The sequence below is a fragment of the Taudactylus pleione genome, unplaced genomic scaffold (assembly GCF_031769625.1).
Source record: "Taudactylus pleione unplaced genomic scaffold, aTauple2 ptg000389l, whole genome shotgun sequence".
In the NCBI taxonomy this organism is placed as follows: Eukaryota; Metazoa; Chordata; class Amphibia; order Anura; family Myobatrachidae; genus Taudactylus; species Taudactylus pleione.
Window position 1 is genome coordinate 152,055 of NW_028284790.1, and position 18,808 is coordinate 170,862.

Here is an 18,808-nt window from a genome sequence, read left to right on the forward strand (position 1 = left end):
CACACCTGACAGATATATATGCAGATCGAGTGATCTGCAGATGATGGCCGTTCATACACACTGAACGGCCATCATCTGCTTGTGCCCTCGGGTCCCGGCGGCTGGGGGGTGGGCCAGGGGCGTTTCCCGCCCCCCTCCTCGCAGCTGCCGCTGTGTGTACGGGCAGTCCGCACAGCCAATGCAATATGTCGGTGAACGACGACGTTCACCGACATATTGCGGGAACACACTGGGCGACATGCAGCAGATATTGGCCAATCAATTGATCGGCCAATGTATCTGTCAGTGTGTACCCAGCATTAGAGCACTGTACATGCACACTGACACCATAACAGGTATTTGTGCCTATACTAGAACCTCAATAGCAACTGAAAGACAGATTTACCCAATATAGAAGCGTAGCAGCTTATTTACGAATTTCTTTGCATTACACCAGCGTGATCTCATCTTTTATGCATTTAAGTAATTTCTTTTAAAACTGATCTGTCACAGTCACATAAGAATCTCTGGAATTACCCAATTGACCCTGTTAAAAAAATATATAGCAAACGGTTGTAATTATATTTGATATAATCTACAATGCTTTGAGACGGGATAGTTAGTCAGAAAATGGTCGCCGGAATCTTGACAGCAGTCGGAATCCAAGGGCCAGAATCTCAACGGTAATTATTAGGGTTAGGCTGCAGGGGAGGGGATAGGCACTAGGGGGAGGGTTAGGCTGCAAGAGGGGAGGATTAGGACACTTACCTAGTTGGGTCAGAATTCTGACTGTTGGAATACTGCTGTCTGTATTCTGACCGCCGGGATCACGTACTCAATCCTTTGCTAGCACGGCCCTCTTACAACTCTATAACCCAGTCTTATTTAATTATTGTTTTCTAAAATGCAATGGAATATGCTTGCTGGCACTATATACATGTTAATAAATTATAGGAGAGCTCTTTAAGCTACCAATGTGCTTATTGAATATGCATACCACTTATTTGCAAAAAACAGCACTGGTATGAACTGCCTAAAATAGACACAGATATGGGTCCTGTGGTTTCACACCACCACCAAAAAAAAAAAAAAAAAAAAGTTTGAGAAACTGGAGAGGGATTTTTCTTAAGAAATTTATCTCTACAAATAATCTGTATGGAACATTATTTTCTGGTCATTTTGAGTTTTGACAAACAGAACAAAAAATGACAGCTATAAAGGCTGTTTAGCTGTAGTGAATCTATCTGCTCTGTGTGCCAGGTAATTGTCAGATACAGTAGCACTAGTTTCAATATGTACAGCTGCATTTTCCAGTAGTATTTAATTTGTTGGGTTTGCTGCCACCAACAACTACTCGATGATTTCTAGAGGAAAACTGATGGTGTGACAAAGTAAAGGTTATTGGGTGATGCAGTTGGAACATATTTTCAGTGATATTCACCGAGCTAACCATGGAAGAGAAATTACCAGTGACACTATCCATGGAAAGGGTAAACCATGCACCTACCTAGCACACAAGTGGGGCTGATTCTGAGATTGGAGCAAAGCAAAAAAAAAAAAAAAGAGCAACTTGGCAATACCTTTCTGCATTGCAGGAGAGGTACATGTAAAATGTGTATAGAGATTTAGGGCTCTATTTACTAAGCAGTGTTAGGAGACAGAGTAAAAAGTGATAAGGTGCCAGCCAATCAGCTCCCAACTGTCATCTCACAGGCTGTGTTTGAAAAATGTCTCCTAACACTACTTCGTAAATAAACCCCTTAGATATGGTAGGGAAGTGTCCAAAATCAAATTCACATTGCAGTATAAAAATAAAGCTGTTCTGCATCTGTGGGTAAATATATTTACCCCAGTGTGATGATCCTTACTTATACTCCTTTTACACTGGCCAATTACACATCAATAATTCGGGTTAACCTGGCTCAGTGTAAAAGGGACAAGGGTTGGATTCCCGGCAGCAATCCAACCCAGGTAGTGAGCACAGTTGAACACTGGTGTATCCCTGCAGTGTGAACGGGTGACCCCAGTCATCCGACACGGGTCCCTTTCCCAGCATAGGAAGATGTGGAACCCCAGCACTTGGAGATGATGTCATCTCCCAAGCATTGGCAGGAGAGAACCACTGCACCCGTGTGCAGTGTAAATGGCGCCGACCCGGGAAACACACAGCTGTAGCCGCAATCTGGAAGGGTATCTGACCAGTGTTGGAAAAGCGTTCTAAATCATGGGTCAGACCCGGGATTTTGGTGTAAGCGGGGTAATTATGCACAACCATGAGTGAGAGGAACAACAACCCCTACTGTATATGTTTGAATCAGGCCATTGTTACATATTTATCAAGTCCAGGGACTGGTTAGTAGTTTAGTTGAGATCTAGAGGGGTATTCAATATGAAACGTTAACTTCACTGTCAAAGTTAACGTTTCCTATCGGAGTCTTTACCTGCGTTAAAGTATCGGGCGCGCTCCCGCTTATCCCCGTATTCAATATAAATTTAACAAAAACGGGAAATTCCGAAGTTGGTTTTGCGTAAAGTTACGAATTTTTCCTTAAAAAAATTGTAAGACCCCCCTAAAGTTGTAAAAACATGGGGGATCACTATGGGTACCCCCATTTTAGCCTTTAATTGAAAGTCGGGGATTTAAATAGCCGCAGCAGGTGTTTTTTTTCCGACATTGAAGAAGTGATGCAGAAGAGCACTAAGGTTATTTTTTTCATTTTTTTAAGTGGTCCCATCAAATTTGGGGTACATGAAAATGGGTACTAGCATATTTTTATGTCCATAAAGTAAGTTTTTAAAAATTCTGCATTTGTGCACCTGCCGCTATAAATCTATTTTAGAAAACACCTGCCGCATACTTGCAGAATAGCCCTGAACCTATTTCCCTATTCTTAAACAATTTTTTCCCATTTTTTTTTTTCACCCCAATTTTTTAATTCATTTTTTGGGGTGTCCCTATTTTTTTTTTAAACTTTTTTTAACAGTTCTTTTTTAAATGTCATTCCCAGGGGTGCAGGCTATTTTTTTTTAAGCCTGCACCCCTAAACCCCAATTCTGCACTTTTTTTTCGACACCTATTCAATGGTGAAAAGTTATCCCCGTTTTTTATCAAAGACTTTTCAAAACTGCGATAAGTCTTTGAAATTGAATATGGTGTAAAAGTAAAACCTGCAATAATGACGTCATACCTCCGATATTAACGCAAAAACAATGTTTTCGCTCCCATATTGAATACCCCTCCTAATGTCTTTTGGACATACAGTTGCACCAAAAGTAAAATAGGGAGGAGGGGAAACATTACAGGTAAACGGACCTTACTAACTTACATGAATACTTTGTTTCAATGTTAACCGTAATTGTGCTTTCGTTCTTTTGAATGTTTATGAAGTAAAGTGCTATATACCAGAACAGTTTTTCCCAACCCCATAACCAAGTTAATGACAGAAAATGTGTTGTCTTTGAGTCCATTAACGCAGAACATCCTTACAAAACAGTTTAGTGGTTTACAAATGTTGTGGGGTTCAAGCTACTAGACAGCTACTTTGAGGCACTTTACTGACAATTATAATAAAACCAGAAAGAAAGAAAGAAAAACAGGAGTAGCTCCAAGTTGACTGCCTTAACCCTAACTGTGAATGTTTAACGTCTTAACAATGTTTTCTTAAAACCATGAAAATGCAGTTAAAAGTACAGAAAACAAAACAAAAAAAATACTGTTTCTTTCAATAAGTATGTACTGAAGGACATTAATAGAATCTGTTTTGTCGCCTCATTTGTATAGTGTAAGTTGGAAAAAGAAATCCAGTTTCATAGGTTGCTAAGGACAACATCGCATTTTTCATTCAAGTATCCTATAAAGCTGCACTACAATCTACTAAAAGGGGGTCATGTAGAGGCCACAGCCCCAGGGGCTGCTCCAAGAAAGATCCACCCATCCCTGTTGCTGTTATTTAAAAGGTGGTTAACACAAGTGTCCCACAGGGCTCCAGCTGGTGAAAGAGTAGAATCTGCATTAGCAGATATCACTAGGTGGTAGTGCCACTTTAAAAACAAACTAAAAAAACAATAGATTAAATACAATTGTAAACTGAAAATTTATCATTATATACAGATGTGTCCTGTTACATCTTTGCTGCGTACGCAGCAAGTCACGCCATGCATGGTGGGAAGCGTGTGCCTGGGAGCGAATACGTGCACTGAGTTTGCCATAGGAAAGCATGCAGTAATCGCATGGCGCTATGCGTGCGCATGTTTGTAGCAGGACACATCTGTAGCTTTTCAATAACCAGCATCTACGCACGTTTAAAAAAAACCAAAAAAACCATGCAGCCTGAGACAAAAACCTTTCTTAACTTTAACAAAGTGTTCAAAGCCTGCTCTCAAAGCATCTTGGCAGTAAAGCTGCCAGTACGGGGCAGCAAACTAGCAGCAATTGACAGGGGAGAAGTCGACTATGCCATAGTTGGGGTGCTATACGATGTAATGAGGAGAGCTCTTTTCAAAGCATGAAGTTGGCTGAATGATGGTTGAGTAGATCAGACTGGTATGAAAACCAAACCGAAAGATTCAGACAATTTTTTAGCCATTTTCAGGCTATGAACAATCATCGTTCCATGATATACACTGTCATTTAGTTGCCTGGTTTGCATGATTATCATGAAGTGTATGGCCAGCTGAAGACTACAGCTTCGGGATTCTAATTGAGCGCCTGAAAAATTTCTGTGGACTGGATGGCACAGTTCTTAGCTGGTTCAAATCATTTCTCACTGGCAGGTGACACAGAGTTTCTTCTGGAGTAAACTCTTCATCACCAGTGCCACTGCCATGCAGTGTCCCACAGGGTTCTATACTATCTCCCATGCTTTTAGCAGTATACATGCTACCATTGGGTGAAATAATCAGACGTCATGGCCTGGTCTACCACTGCTATGCAGATGATACACAACTGTACCTGTCCTTTGCTCCAGGTACAAAGGACCCAATAACAACCCTAAATGGCTGCTTAGCTGAGCTTCAGGAGTGGATGCGTGCCAGTTGGCTGCGATTGAACCCTGATAAAACAGAGGTCCTTATGATAGGTCACAAGTCAGGGCTACAGCATAGCCAACCAACAGGGCTTACACTTGGGGGTTCAGAATTACAAAACACTAAACATGTGCGGAATCTTGGTGTTGTCCTGGATAGTGGCTTGACACTTAAACATCAGGTATCAACCACAATCAAATCCTCATTCTTTCATCTGAGGAACATAGCCAGAATCAAACACTTAATTCCCTCAGAAGATCTGCCTAAAGTCATACATGCATTTATTTATATCATCACACCTAGACTACTGCAACGCCCTCTACCTCGGTCTCCCAGCAAAAGAATTACACCGCTTGCAGATGGTACAAAATGCAGCTACCAGGCTATTAACCAACCAGCCCCGTTCCAGCCACATAACACCCATTCTCTACTCCAGTGATTCCCAACCACAGTCCTCAAGGCACACTAACAGTGCTGGTTTTAGTGATATCCATGTTTCAGTACAGGTGGATAAATCAAAATAACTGAGGTACTAATTGAGCCACCTGTGCTCAAGTGTGGCTATCCTTAAAACATGGACCGTTAGTGTGCCTTGAGGACCGTGGTTGGGAACCCCTGCTCTACTCCCTTCACTGGCTGCCTGTCAGATGGCGAATTGTTTTCAAGATAGGCTTACTAACTTACAAAGCCCTTCATGACCATGGCCCAGGGTACCTGAAGCAGCTTCTGATTCTTTACTGTACCACTCGATTACTGCGATCCGTTGATGAAGGACTATTAACAGTACCTAGAATCTCACGGAATTCGTCTGGGGGTCGAGCTTTCAGTTTTGTGGCTCCAACCTTTTGGAACTCACTTCCCCACACAGTTCGAGAGGCCTCCACTCTAGAATCCTTCAAAAATAGACTCAAGACTTACCTCTTCACCCAAGCAATTTCACTAATGTCCCTTGTTTAAGCTTATTTAGTATTTTGTACTGTAAATGTAAAGCACTTTGAGTCCTTTAGGAGAAAAGCGCTATATTAAATGATTATTATTATTGGTTATGTGGGCCATACATCTAGTGTGTCAATCCCAGAATCCCTGATGCTGATTGACCAAATTCTACAAGTTAAAAATAACCAATTTAGATAATTTTTTGGACAAAATCGGCGAATCAAGATTGTCCAACATGTTGGTTTTTGCCGATCACCTGACCCAGGCATTGGCAGAATAGGGAATTCGCCCAATACACTTCTGGGGCGGGATGCAGGACGCGATACATCCCGCCACCCTTCGCATGCATTAATTACGCCGTTATGCATGATGACAAGGCAAGAGGACAACTCACTCGGTAAGAGCTATCCTTTGCGAGTGAGGGACTTCCGAGTCTATGACCCAGAAGTCCCACTGACGTCCCTCTGTGCATGCGCAGAAGGACCCTCGCTGTGGGGGGTTGCTGGACGGGATCGCTCAAGGGGGCGTCGCGAATAGAAGTCCATATCTGAAGATGGCGTTGTCCACCGCAACAAAGCCTGGGAATCTATCACATTCCAAGGCTTGATGCATGTGAGAAATGCGGTCAGACCCTCGAAAACAGCATTTTCAGGGGTTTGACCGCATTTCTGACTTTGTTGCATGCCGCCCCAGATGTATGGCTTTTAGAACACTTGGGTTTCTTTTTATGTGCTCATTATTCCTATTTGTTTAGACAATTTATTTTCCGGTGCTTCGACCCTGTGTGTAAGAGGGATCCAATCAGATCCCTCCCAGCTCCTGCCATCTTGTGCGCGTGTTCTGTGAATGCGCAGAAGGATGCCAGAGGGACTTCTGGATCGTAAACCCAAAAATCCCTCTATCGCAAAGGACAGTTCCTATCAGGAGAGTTGCCCTTTGCAATTTTCTAGGTGCATACCGGCGATATCGCGGTATGTACCAGATAACTGGCGGTATGCATAGCAACGCGGATGCAATGCTTAGTACATCCCGCCATATAGCTTTAATGGAGTTGTATGCTGAATAGGTAAAGAAACACAAGTGTATCAAAATCAAATAAACTTGTGCATCTCTTAGATCATGGTTGATTTGTAAATAAGTGTTTTATTATTATTTCAGTCAATTTCCGATTAATATAAGCTCTATCAAAAATAATAATAATAATAATGATGTTATTTATATAGCGTTTTTCTCCTAAAAGGACTCACAGCACAAAATGCAAAACAAGCTTAACAATAGACATTAGTGAAATGCTTTGGTGAATAATATTTATTTTACATAACTCCACTATAGCACTGTTTTACTGTTTATATACAGATGTGTCCTTTCTTATCGATACACCATGCAGCGCGATATGCCAGGCGTGAGATGCCTGGTCCCGTGAGACTGCTAGCGTCTGGCAGTTTTTAATGAGTCTTTTTTTTTTTTAGTTGGAAAATGTGTCTACGTTGCAATGCGACGCGATTAGGATGCACCAGGAGACTGTGCCGTTTCATTTGCTATGTGATACTTGTACCTGCGTGCGACTGAGATTGAAAACGAAACTTGGTGTGGAAAAAAGATGCAGCCGTTGCAGATGGGGAGATGTACTAAGCCTTAAAAAGTGATAAAGTGAAGTGATAAAGTACCAACCAGCTACTGTCACTTTACAGGCTGTGTTTGAAAAATAGCAGTTAGGAACTGATTAGTTTGTACTTTATCACTCTCAAGGCCAAGTACATCCCCCCTAGGTCGCACACAGATATACAAGTGTCACATATCAAATTAATCAGCACAGTCTCCTGGTCCGTCCTAGTCACATTGCATTGCGACATAGCAGCTATCAGTATTCAATTTGAGGCGAAAAGTCCAAGGTCGGACTTTTCGCCATCATCGCCGTTTTAGTAGGGGATAAAGTATCGGGTGCATGCCCGTTCATCCCCGTATTCAATTAGGATTCGGCGAAAACGGGACCTGGCAGAAAAGTAAGTAGCAAAAAGTCCTGCCAGTTTTTGGGGAAATCATGTTGTCACCCCCCAAAAGATGACATGGGGGATCACTATGGGTACCCCCGATTTGGGCTACTGAAGGTAGTCGGGTTTTTAATAGCCGCGACAGGTGCTTAAATGCGGCTTTAGAAGAAGTGGTGAGAATAGCAATTAGGTTTTTTTTGTGGGGGAAAATAACTAGTCCCATCAAACTTGGGGTACATGAAAATGGGTGCAAGCATATTTTTAAGTCCCTAAAGTAATTTTTTAAAATTCTTCAAAAATCCACCTGCCGCTACCACCCGCATTTTAGAAAACACCTGCCGAATACTTGGGAGCCCCCCTGAGGCAATTTTGCTAGTTTTAAAGTTTGTCACCCAACTTTTTTTTTCACCCTCAAAATGAATATCTTTTTTGGGGCGTCCTAAGGATTTGTATACAAAATGTTTTACAAAGATTACATTAAGGGGACATTCCAAAGGCTGCAGGCTTTTTTTTTTTATTCTGCACCCGTAAACCCAAATTTTGCACTTTTTTCGCCACCTATTCACTGGAAAAAACTTATCCCCTTTTTTTTTTACAAAGACTTTTCACTACAAAAAGTCTTTGAAATTGAATATGGGGATAAGTAAAACAGGCGAAAATGACGTCATCGGCGATACTGAATATGGCCCTTAGACGCATTTCTGGCAAAAACACGCAAAAAAGATGTCAGACACTAGTAGTCTCATGGGACCAGACACGCCATGAGGGGCTGGTTGGCGCAACTGCAGCAAAGACGAGTGAGGACACATCTGTAGGCAAAATAACAGCAAACTTCTTTAAATAGCTCTTTCTTGTTTTGTGCATAAACCAAAGAGCAGCGAGATATGTTGTCATCATACCTACGGAATCTTATATTGTTAACAGAAAATGTGGACTCCAGCAAAATCTGAAGAAAGTGAATGCAAAGCTTAGCTCGGCAGCAGATGATAAGCACAGTTCAGCAAACTTCCAAGTTACAATATTTCGATTTGCTTAATACTACAAGTATTATGGGCATCTACCGGTCATAAAAAGTAATTTTAATTAAGAATATTTCTGTACATTTTCTCACGAATGTGATATTTATACTATTTATTGTAGAGATGTTCAGCAAATTAGTGCTGTACAAACTGGTAAAATAAACATAACCAAAAATGCGCATCAGATACATGTTTTACACGAGTCTTCTATACGTTTCACTCTCACGAACAGAATGTACTGTGATTGTGGCATATAATAATGCATGACAAATAGTCATTCTGCTCTCATTTTTTTTAAGCCGTTTTCTGGCTTTAGCAGCTTAGAGGTGTAAACAAGTCTGTATAGAGATCAAAAGGACAGGTAAATGTATACTAGTTTGCTCTACAAATAGAATGTTCTTTTACGTTATTGCCATCAGTACTCAACTTGCAGCCTTTCCACTGTCTGCAGGAATCTGCCCTCTCAGCACACTGTTACGTCCTGAGAAGAAATCTGTCAGCCAGGGTTCCCACACAGACTATACTACCCACAAGAGCAGACTGTTTTGAAACAGAACTCTTAGCTCTGAGTAACACCAGCAGTGCACACTACAAACATAAGCCATGCTCCCTCCCATTAGTTAGGACAACTGGCACAGATATCACCCAACCCCCTCCATAGGTGGCATGTGTCCCAATAGGAATGAAGAATGGAATGCTGTGCAGTTTATAGCTCTGTTTGCAGTCATACAAGAATATATACAAGGACTCATATGCAATACAAAATTAATGCAACCAAATATAAACCTGAGTTATACCATAACTTGTTTTAGAATTCAAACACAATTTTTTTTTATTTTTAAATTTATATAAATATCTGCTTTATAGAAACATAGGGTCCCATTTAACGAGATATATGCCCTTTAGTACTCGCTAAAGGGGTTATGTTCTTCTTTCAATATTTAACAAAACAGTGTAAACTAATTTAAGATGCCTACACACTAGACGACTCGCAAACCATGCAATATTGTCAACGATTTTCCTTGATCTCCCCGACACTCCTGGACATATGGTATCCTGCTTTAAACTGTGCAATCTGACCAATGACCTATCGTGCGTTGATAACGAGATTGCCAGATTTTACTGCATGTAGGTGAGATCTGAGGATATGACAAACGACCCGAGGGGCTGTACATCGGGATCATTATTGTTCGCGGACACTACACGATTTGACGTTCCAATGCGTCGGAAAAGGCCAAATTGTGCAAAAATAAAAGTCTAGTGTGGTATTGCTGTATTTCACCATCAACTACACCAAGGGTTCCCAAACTCCGCCATTAGTCTAGGTTTTAAGGATATTCATGCTTGAGTAAAGATGGTTAAAATCAAAATGACAGGTATTAAGTCACCTATGCTCAAGCATGGATATCCTTAAAACAAGGACTGTAATGGCGTAAGCCAGAGCTTCCCAAACTCCACCATCTATAGATCACAAGAGCAACATGATCTCCATTGCCTGCAATGAGGACCCAGCAACAGCCTTTCAAGCTTCAGAGATGCCTCCAGGCGTTGCTGTGTCCCCGCCAGGTGAAAGTGTCAGGCGCATGTGCAGACTGGCCCGTTGTGCATGCGCATGACAGAGAAGCTCCACGCTGCCAGCAGAAGAGCGGAGAATGCAGACGAGGAGAGGGACGTCGTCTGACCATGCCGCAGAGGTAAGTAATGTTAAATATCAGCGGCATATTTGCTAATATCACTGCGATACTAAATTAAATATACACTGCTGGTAAATCTCATTGATAAGTTATGTAATAACAACATCAACAACAACAACAACAAAAAAAAGAAGTTCAGGCCACTCTCAGAGTTCTGGAGACAGATATGAAACAATGTTACTTTAGAGTCAGCACTTTCCTAATAAATAAAGCACAGGCCAGGCACTACTTTCCATAGAGAACTACAGCAAACTGTCCAGGAAATACCTGAAAAGGAGGAGGAGAGGTAACTCCAGGCAGATTACTCTATACAGGAATAAATCAGCAAATGCTGTAACAAGAGGTGACACTATTATCTCCAGTACAGACAGATCCAATGTCAAAAATAATAACTCTCTATAGGGCACAGCCAAAACGCAGCAGCGCTTGTAAACACAATGCACATGCCTCATAACCCCCTCCCTGTGCACTGCTGTGGGCACTCATGGCACATGCCTCATAACCCCCTCCCTGTGCACTGCTGTGGGCACTCATGGCACATGCCTCATAACCCCCTCCCTGTACACTGCTGTGGGCACTCATGGCACATGCCTCATAACCCCCTCCCTGTACACTGCTGTGGGCACTCATGGCACATGCCTCATAACCCCCTCCCTGTGCACTGCTGTGGGCACTCATGGCACATGCCTCATAACCCTCTCCCTGTGCACTGCTGTGGGCACTCATGGCACATGCCTCATTAACTCCCTCCCTGTGCACTGCTGTGGGCACCCATGGCACATGCCTCATAACTCCCTCCCTGTGCACTGCTGTGGGCACCCATGGCACATGCCTCATAACTCCCTCCCTGTGCACCCATGGCACATGCCTCATAACTCCTTCCCTGTGCATTGCTGTGGACACTCATGTAGTTAGTTTACCCCCTCCCTGGCCACGGCTACGGGGACCCATGAAGTAATGTTACCCCCTACCTGTGTCTTGCTGCGGGCACCCATGTACTTAGGTTACCCCCTCCCTGTGTCCGGCTGCGTGCACCCATGTAGTGTAGTTATGTCACCCACCCTTGTGGGGGGCTACAGGCACCCATGTAGTTAGGTCACCCCTGCCCTGCAGTAGTGACCCAAGGCACGCTGAGGCCCACTCCCTGCTTTCTCCTACTCCAGCCAAACTCGCAGAGTGTAGGATACTTACAAAACGCTTCAACTTTTTCTCCGGCGGTGATTTGCGGAGCCAGCCCGAGCATACCACCTCCCCGCCGCCTCCAGATCCCACTCCGCCGGCTCCTCCGGAGCTCATCATCCTTCTACCGCTCAGCACCGCAGAGAGTCCCCTCCTGGTGTCCACCGGGAGCAGGATGATGGAGCCGAGCTCCAGGGTCGATCAGCTGCCCGGGTACTGCGCTTAGGGCCGCACACGCTGAGACTCCAAAACTTTGGAAAACTTTTAGCTCCGCTCCTGTGTTATTATCCGGGATAGAAGGAGGGGAGAGGTCCGGGGAGAAAGAGGATCAGGCCGGCTCCCCACCCTCCTCTGGCCGCCCCTTTCCCCGGCAGGAGTCGCTGGGCGGCAGGCTTCTTCTTCTTCTCTCCTTCCTTTGGCTACAAGTTCCCCCCTTAGGAACAGTAGTCGGAACTCTCTCAGCATACACTCTAGCAGTGATCCCGGACAAGGGGGTATGTGGGGGGGATGGAGTCGCTCGGAGCGCTGTCCTCTGACCCTGCAGGGGATAGATCGTGCGACAGACACATTTTTTCCCCCAACAGTGAATCTTTATTTTTTTCCTCCCTCCTTCTCCCAGTTCCTTCCCCTCCTTCCTCCCCCGCCCCTCGCTGCCAGCGTCGTCCTGCCGTCCCTCCCTCTGTCCTCCACGCCTCTCCCGTCTCTTCTGCACATAATTATATCATTCTCTCTGTGTAATTTGACTGCGCTGGGTTCCTTAGGATTGCCACCAGCGCACAGTGCCCTGTGTACCCATCAGTGCCCTGTGTATCCATCATGAAAACTATTCATGAACCCATTCCTCGCTGGCCCATTGCTGTCATAACTTTTTTAAACTAATGTAATTTATGGATTATATATATACTGTATATAGCTTTATGTAATGAATATTCTGTAGGTGGTTTTCAAAGTCAGTAGCTTTATTCAGTCTAGTAGTTGCTAAAACATAACCCAGGTGTGTTTGCACTGTCAGGGGTCACAGCGCAGGCTTCAAAAGTGTCCTAAAAACGCATGAACAGGTGTCCCCATGTCATTCATTAATCAGTGTTCTGTAAATCCATCTACGTTACATTCACTTCCAATACATGCAGCATAAGCCAGCTAACCAGTGTTTTTACTTTTCTATTTGTTTTTTCCCATAAATCCTATGATATTTGATAACAATCGGGGCAAAATTTTCCCCATAAATCTAGAAAAATTATCTATTTATGCATTTTTTTCTTATGTACAGTGGGCCTGATTCCGAGATGGACGCTAATGCGATTTTTATTATGCAGATCGAGCAAATGTTTGCCATTGCGCATGCGTATAAGCTGCACTGCGCACACGCTGTGATTGTCTTTGCGATTCCGGACGCACAGAGGATCCTTTCGCAAAGTGAGCGACAGGTAGTTAGCGTTTGGGGGAGGTAATGGGGTGGTCAGTAAAATGCAGATGTTTCTGACCATTTAAACAGCGTTACTCTGCGTGCCAGGAGAGCTGCCAAGTCTACGGCTGGTGAGACCTGAGTTACATGGCCGCTTCATGTGCGTTGATGCAACCGATAATAACACAGGTAAGCGACGTCGTACACATATGAGAAGGCAGCAGTGGGCGTCCCTATGCTTGGGTCGGCTTTGGAACTATTAGCATATTTTCGCAGCTGCGTTCCGTGCAAAACCGCAGCTGCGATCGCATTAGCGTCCATCTCTGAATCAGGCCGTGTTTTGTTAGCATTCACATTAGGTATGTACCACAGCACTTTAAGGACACATTTTGGTGAAATCTGGAATTGGAAACACTGGAACTAACCCATAGAGCTAGAATCAATACTAATGATAAGAATAGAAATCACGGATATACTAAGAATCGTGTTAGCCAAATCAATCAAAAATGCAGCCAGCTGGGGGGATCACAGTATAAAACCAGCCCCATACTGGTCAGGACAAGTGTGGAAATCCTGGAAAAGTGGAGAGCCCAAAAATAAAATGGGGTTTCCCTCCTGAGGATCTACCAGGGAAGAGTATAAATCCCCTTCGCTAGCCGTACCCTGGAAGTGACATGAGTGTGGGCGGAAGTGAAGATTTCTGCCCACACTTTCCATGAAAATAAGAAAGTTGGTCCCTTGCGGGCTCGCTTCACTCGCCACGCTGCAAGCTCAGTGGCTCACTTCGCTCGCCACATGATTATATTTGTCCTCTATGCCCATTTGGATGGTAGGGAATGACGGACACTGGCAGATAATGTCATTGTACAGAAACGGAAAGGGATCTATCTCTTACCGATCTTACTGCTTTTTCTATGGCTTTTGCTGCCATAGAAACCATCCGCTGATTGGCTAAGGATGTCCAACTCTTAGCCAATCAGTGCTTCACCATTCTCTAGTGCAGTGACCTACGGGAACACTTAAGGTGCGTACACACTTGGCGGTATTACTGAGCGATTGCACAATTACGACATTGTAATCGTGCAATCGCTCAGTAATCATGCACAAATCGTGCACAATAATGTCGGGAACGACCAGCAATGCACGCTCCCGCTGGTCGTTTCCGACATCTATCATCGCCTGAACATGCAGGCCAATCTGCCGATAACGTCAGATTGGCCATGTTCAGGAATGATGGAGGGCGCCTACACTGAACGACATATCGTCGTAATCGTACTGTATTTCCTAATCGCCTAGTGTGTACGCATCTTTAGATGTCGGGTAGAACTGTACAGAGTGTATAGTGTGTCTGTGGGCTCAGGTATTTGCGGTTTTTAGTTTTGCCAAGACCCTGGCCAGTGTCAAAGCCGGATGATTGGCAGACAGGGTTTGCGTGACGCCATCTTGCGAATGGCGACAAGACTCCATTTTAGAATTAGAGTACACAGCGCCATATTTTCAAAACAACACATAGTACACAAAACACAGCGCTAAATTGCTAATTAGTAGCACATTCAGCTTTTGAACGATCCCTACACAACCAATACTGACTTAGTCCCATACACTCAGAGATACCTTTCCAGCTTAGTGCTGCTCGCTAAGTACCCCCCAGACGCACAACGCTATTTAGTGTTGTTTCTCCCCGCATACATACACTGCACACTTACATAAAAGGTTTCATAGCTCCAAAGTGTAATATTCAAGATTTATTCATTTGTTACAAATGCTGTGAACAAAGGTTATTTGGTATCTTAGGCTTAATACATGATAAGTAAACCATGTTTGGTGTTATCCTGATCTGCACTTTCTCAACAGCTTCCCGGTATCATCGGTGTTAAGATCGCAACATGCATTCTCAACTTATGGACCGTAGAAAGTTAAAGCACCAAAATGTACTTTGTAAAATTAACAGCCTAGATTTGCATGCAGGGGGGAATAAGGAGACAACAAGCTCTTGGAGGCTGATCTGTGTCCATTTGAAGTGACCTGTTTAGCATTTGTATCACACTGTTGGGATAGGAGTTTCCAGGTGGGGGTTTGGGAGGCCCTTTTCACAGGTGAGGGGAGGAGTATGGCATTCTGAGAACACACAGGCTGGCAGACACACTTGGAGCAGGGAATTGAGAGAGAGAGGTCTTCCTATCACAAGACAACCAAAAAATGGGACTTTGTACCCCGGGAACATGGCTAAGTATATTGTTGCTAAACTGTACAGTAGTTAGTCTATTTGGGTCTCTGTAGCTAGTTGTGTGTTTTTATCTGTAATGTAGCTTATAAAGATTGTGTGTAGTTTGGTAAGGGAATTCATAAGTCTGTGTTAGCATACAGTGGATGATATAATGTGATCTAGTCTGTAATGTTATCATCTACACTGTAGTGTACAATAGTCTGCTCATACTGGTTGTTTTAGCAGCATGCAGGAAAGGGATTGATTATGGAGTTTTTGTAATATTTGTAATGATTGATGCTGGTTGATATAATTGTTTGAGATCCCCTGGTGAGCTGTGTTAGGGCCTTCCCATGTGCTTGAACAATAGTACTGCTTGGGAGAGATAGGCTTAGTATGTGTTGTATACTCATGAATGTAATCATAATATGGAAGTTTAATTAATAACAGCTTTGAATGGTACAAGTAATAATCGTGTGTAAGATAGACATTGCAGTTCTTGTTAAAGATGGTTACCAGCAAGTGGGTTAGACAATGGCATTACATGTGATACTCCCCTCCCCCCCATTGAAACATGTGCTTGAATCATGGAAGTTGTGAATTAATAGTCTTGTTATTATAGTTATAATTCTACCCAGTTTTGTTGTTGTATAGTGCAATTAGGTTGTTGTAGTTATTATAAGTATGATCATTAATGGTGATGTCAGTAGGGCCTCCAACAAATGGCAGGCGTTCCTTCTGGAACGCCTTCGTTTGTGCAGCCACCCCCCCCCTCCCCGCCTACAAAATGGGGCAAGCTGTCGATCAACATTGACAGCCACCCCGTCTTGTAGCGAGCCCCAGAGTGAGTGATTTCTCACTCGCTCTGGGGCTCGCGCATGTGCAATGGCCCACCATCGACCCGCTTGCGAGCGCTATGCGCTCGCGAGCGGGTCTGAATCAGGCCCTAAGTACCTTTATCTCCTAGTCTAGCTCACGGTCAGATCCCATTCCATGTGTACTCTGTGACCCACCTGCTATGGCTGGCTGAAAAGTCTAACTATGTATTATTTACAATAGGCATGGACCTTGCACCAAAAGTGTACATCATCATATCAGATATTGGTACAGTAGTCCTCATGCCAGAGTAGCTTCTGAGTGTTTGAAACCCCATTCTGACTGGCCATCCAGGTCTTAGAGACCAGTCCATGGGAAAGATCCTGTTACTTATGAGGGCAGGGTTTGGGGCTCAGTATTGAATAGTCATTGATTTCATAGTGGTGGCCATGGACATTCATAGAGCTATTAACATTTAATTATAATACATAAATTACATAAAATAGCTACATATAAGAACTGACAGAGAAGTGCTACCAGCATTTATAACAACAAAAAGGGCAGTCAAAAGGGTGTAATTGATATTGGCTGGTACCACACTCTCATTAATGTGCTCATCATCTTTCTTATTAACATTAAAACGCTGTTTCAGAGATAGAGGGGCTGATTCTGAGCCATACACTGCTGTAAACAACGTTAGCACATTTTGGCGTAGTCGCATCTGTGACTTTATGCTCACGCTAGCATCAGCCATTCTCTAGTGTACAACCGTGCGTCTCCATGCGGAAGGTCTGGGACGCCCACTTTGAGCGGCTGCAGTTGCAACCTATGGGAGCACAACCATGGACCAGCTCCATTCTGGGAGCAGAATCTCCATCAGAGTATGTCCTCCAATGTATGTGGTTAATCAACCTATCCTGCTACACACCCATGACACTCCCATAACACACCCATAAGAAGGAATATCTCCTTGTGTCTGTATAGCCACCTCCCAGTGCCCGCCCATGAATGCCCAATACACTCCAGAGTCCGTGTGGTTAATAATTTCCTGCAGTCAAGCTCTAAAAATATAGCATTTTCGGAGCTTGATAAATTTAGGTCCCCATATTAGTGTATGAGCAGAGCCGTAACTAGACTTTTTGGTGCCCTGTGCCAGAAAGAGCATTGGTTCCCCCCTCATTTTTCAAAGGGACATAATGCACCCAAAGAAGGGCCATTTCTTCATGGGGAAGGGCCAGGTAAGAGATAGGAGAGGCCAGGAGATGCTGGGGATGAAATAAGAGGAGCTACAAGCAAGAATGATAATAAACAGAAATTTGACAGGTTCAAACAGTGGGGCTGATTCAGACCCGCTCGCAAACGGGTCGATGTTTGCCCCCTGGGCATGCGCCACCTCCGGCATGCTCGAGACCCAGCCAACGATGGGCGCTCCGTCGCTACGGGTCTCGCACCAAAATGGGGTGGCTGTCGACTGTGATTGACAGCTTGCCCCGTTTTGGAGGCGGGCAGGGGGGGTGGCTACACAAACGGAGGCGTTCCCGAAGGAATGCCTCCGTTTGTGGGAGGCACCACTGACATTACCAGTGATGTCAGTGGTGAGATTCCTGCTCTATTTAGAGCAGGAAGCTCACTGGGGCTGGCGGGACTGGGGCTTGGTCGGAACCATCACCTGGCCGCTCGCAAAAGCTGTGGGTGGTCACTCACAGCTTAGCGAGTGGCCAGGAGGCCAGCTTCATTAAAAAAAAAAAAAAAAAACACGCCCTGATTCTGAGCGAGTGCTCTGATAGAGCGTCCGGCTCTGAATCAGGATCAGTGTCCACCTGACCTGTGGTGCCCTGTGCGATGGCACCGGCCGCACTACCCTAGCTACAGCCCTGTGTATGAGGACAGCTGGCAGCATTGGGGCTAAAAGGTAAGCAGGAGATATCAGTGATAATTTATACAAAAGTTGGTGACAATGTTAATTTTAATTTGCTTTTGTAGAAATTAAGTGATGATTAATAGACCCCTATGTATTATCTGGTTGAACCTCTGCTATATCATATGACAATTACATTGGTTATATTGCTTCGTAAACAGGCATTTTCCTGACCACGTGATCCCCTATGAGTATGAATACCGACTGTAGTCACTGTTTCCCCAGGGAGGAACAACTTCTTCAGAGGTTCCCCAATGCAAAGAAACCACATATAGGTGAGGCAGAATCTCAAGCGACTGGCCTATACCTGCCACGGACCTGAATATGGGGGGGAACCAAAAAACTTGGGTGTACAGGGCCCCATAATTTCTGTTGCCAACCCTGCTTACAGGGCCAAACTCCAAAAAGTTGCACTTTTTATAGCTTGATACATAAGGTTAGGCTAAATCCCCATTGAGACTAATGGGGACTGTGGTCTGCAGTGCTCCTTTTGCAGGAGATTGCTATGATATCTCCTGCATTAGGTTATAGCTACATACAGGGGCTGGCTGGCAACTTTTAGCCTGGGGGGCAAATGCATGCAGGCGGCTCTGGCATAGGAGTAGCGTGTAGCCAGGGTGCCCAAAGAACGTGCATGCGC

At 44.1% G+C, this 18,808-nt stretch overlaps 1 protein-coding gene across 3 annotated transcripts in view; it reads right to left on the minus strand.

The window, feature by feature from the left end:
* The window catches only part of GAB1 (GRB2 associated binding protein 1), a 136,283-nt gene extending 123,843 nt beyond the window's left edge, over window positions 1-12,440 (minus strand). For all 3 annotated transcript variants that reach the window (XM_088445784.1, XM_088445782.1, XM_088445785.1), the window contains exon 1: window positions 11,836-12,440. In XM_088445784.1, the coding sequence (XP_088301910.1) occupies window positions 11,836-11,943 (108 nt within the window). In that variant the 5' untranslated portion in view covers window positions 11,944-12,440. The remainder of the gene's footprint in view (window positions 1-11,835) is intronic.
* Between the last annotated feature and the right edge of the window lie 6,368 nt (window positions 12,441-18,808).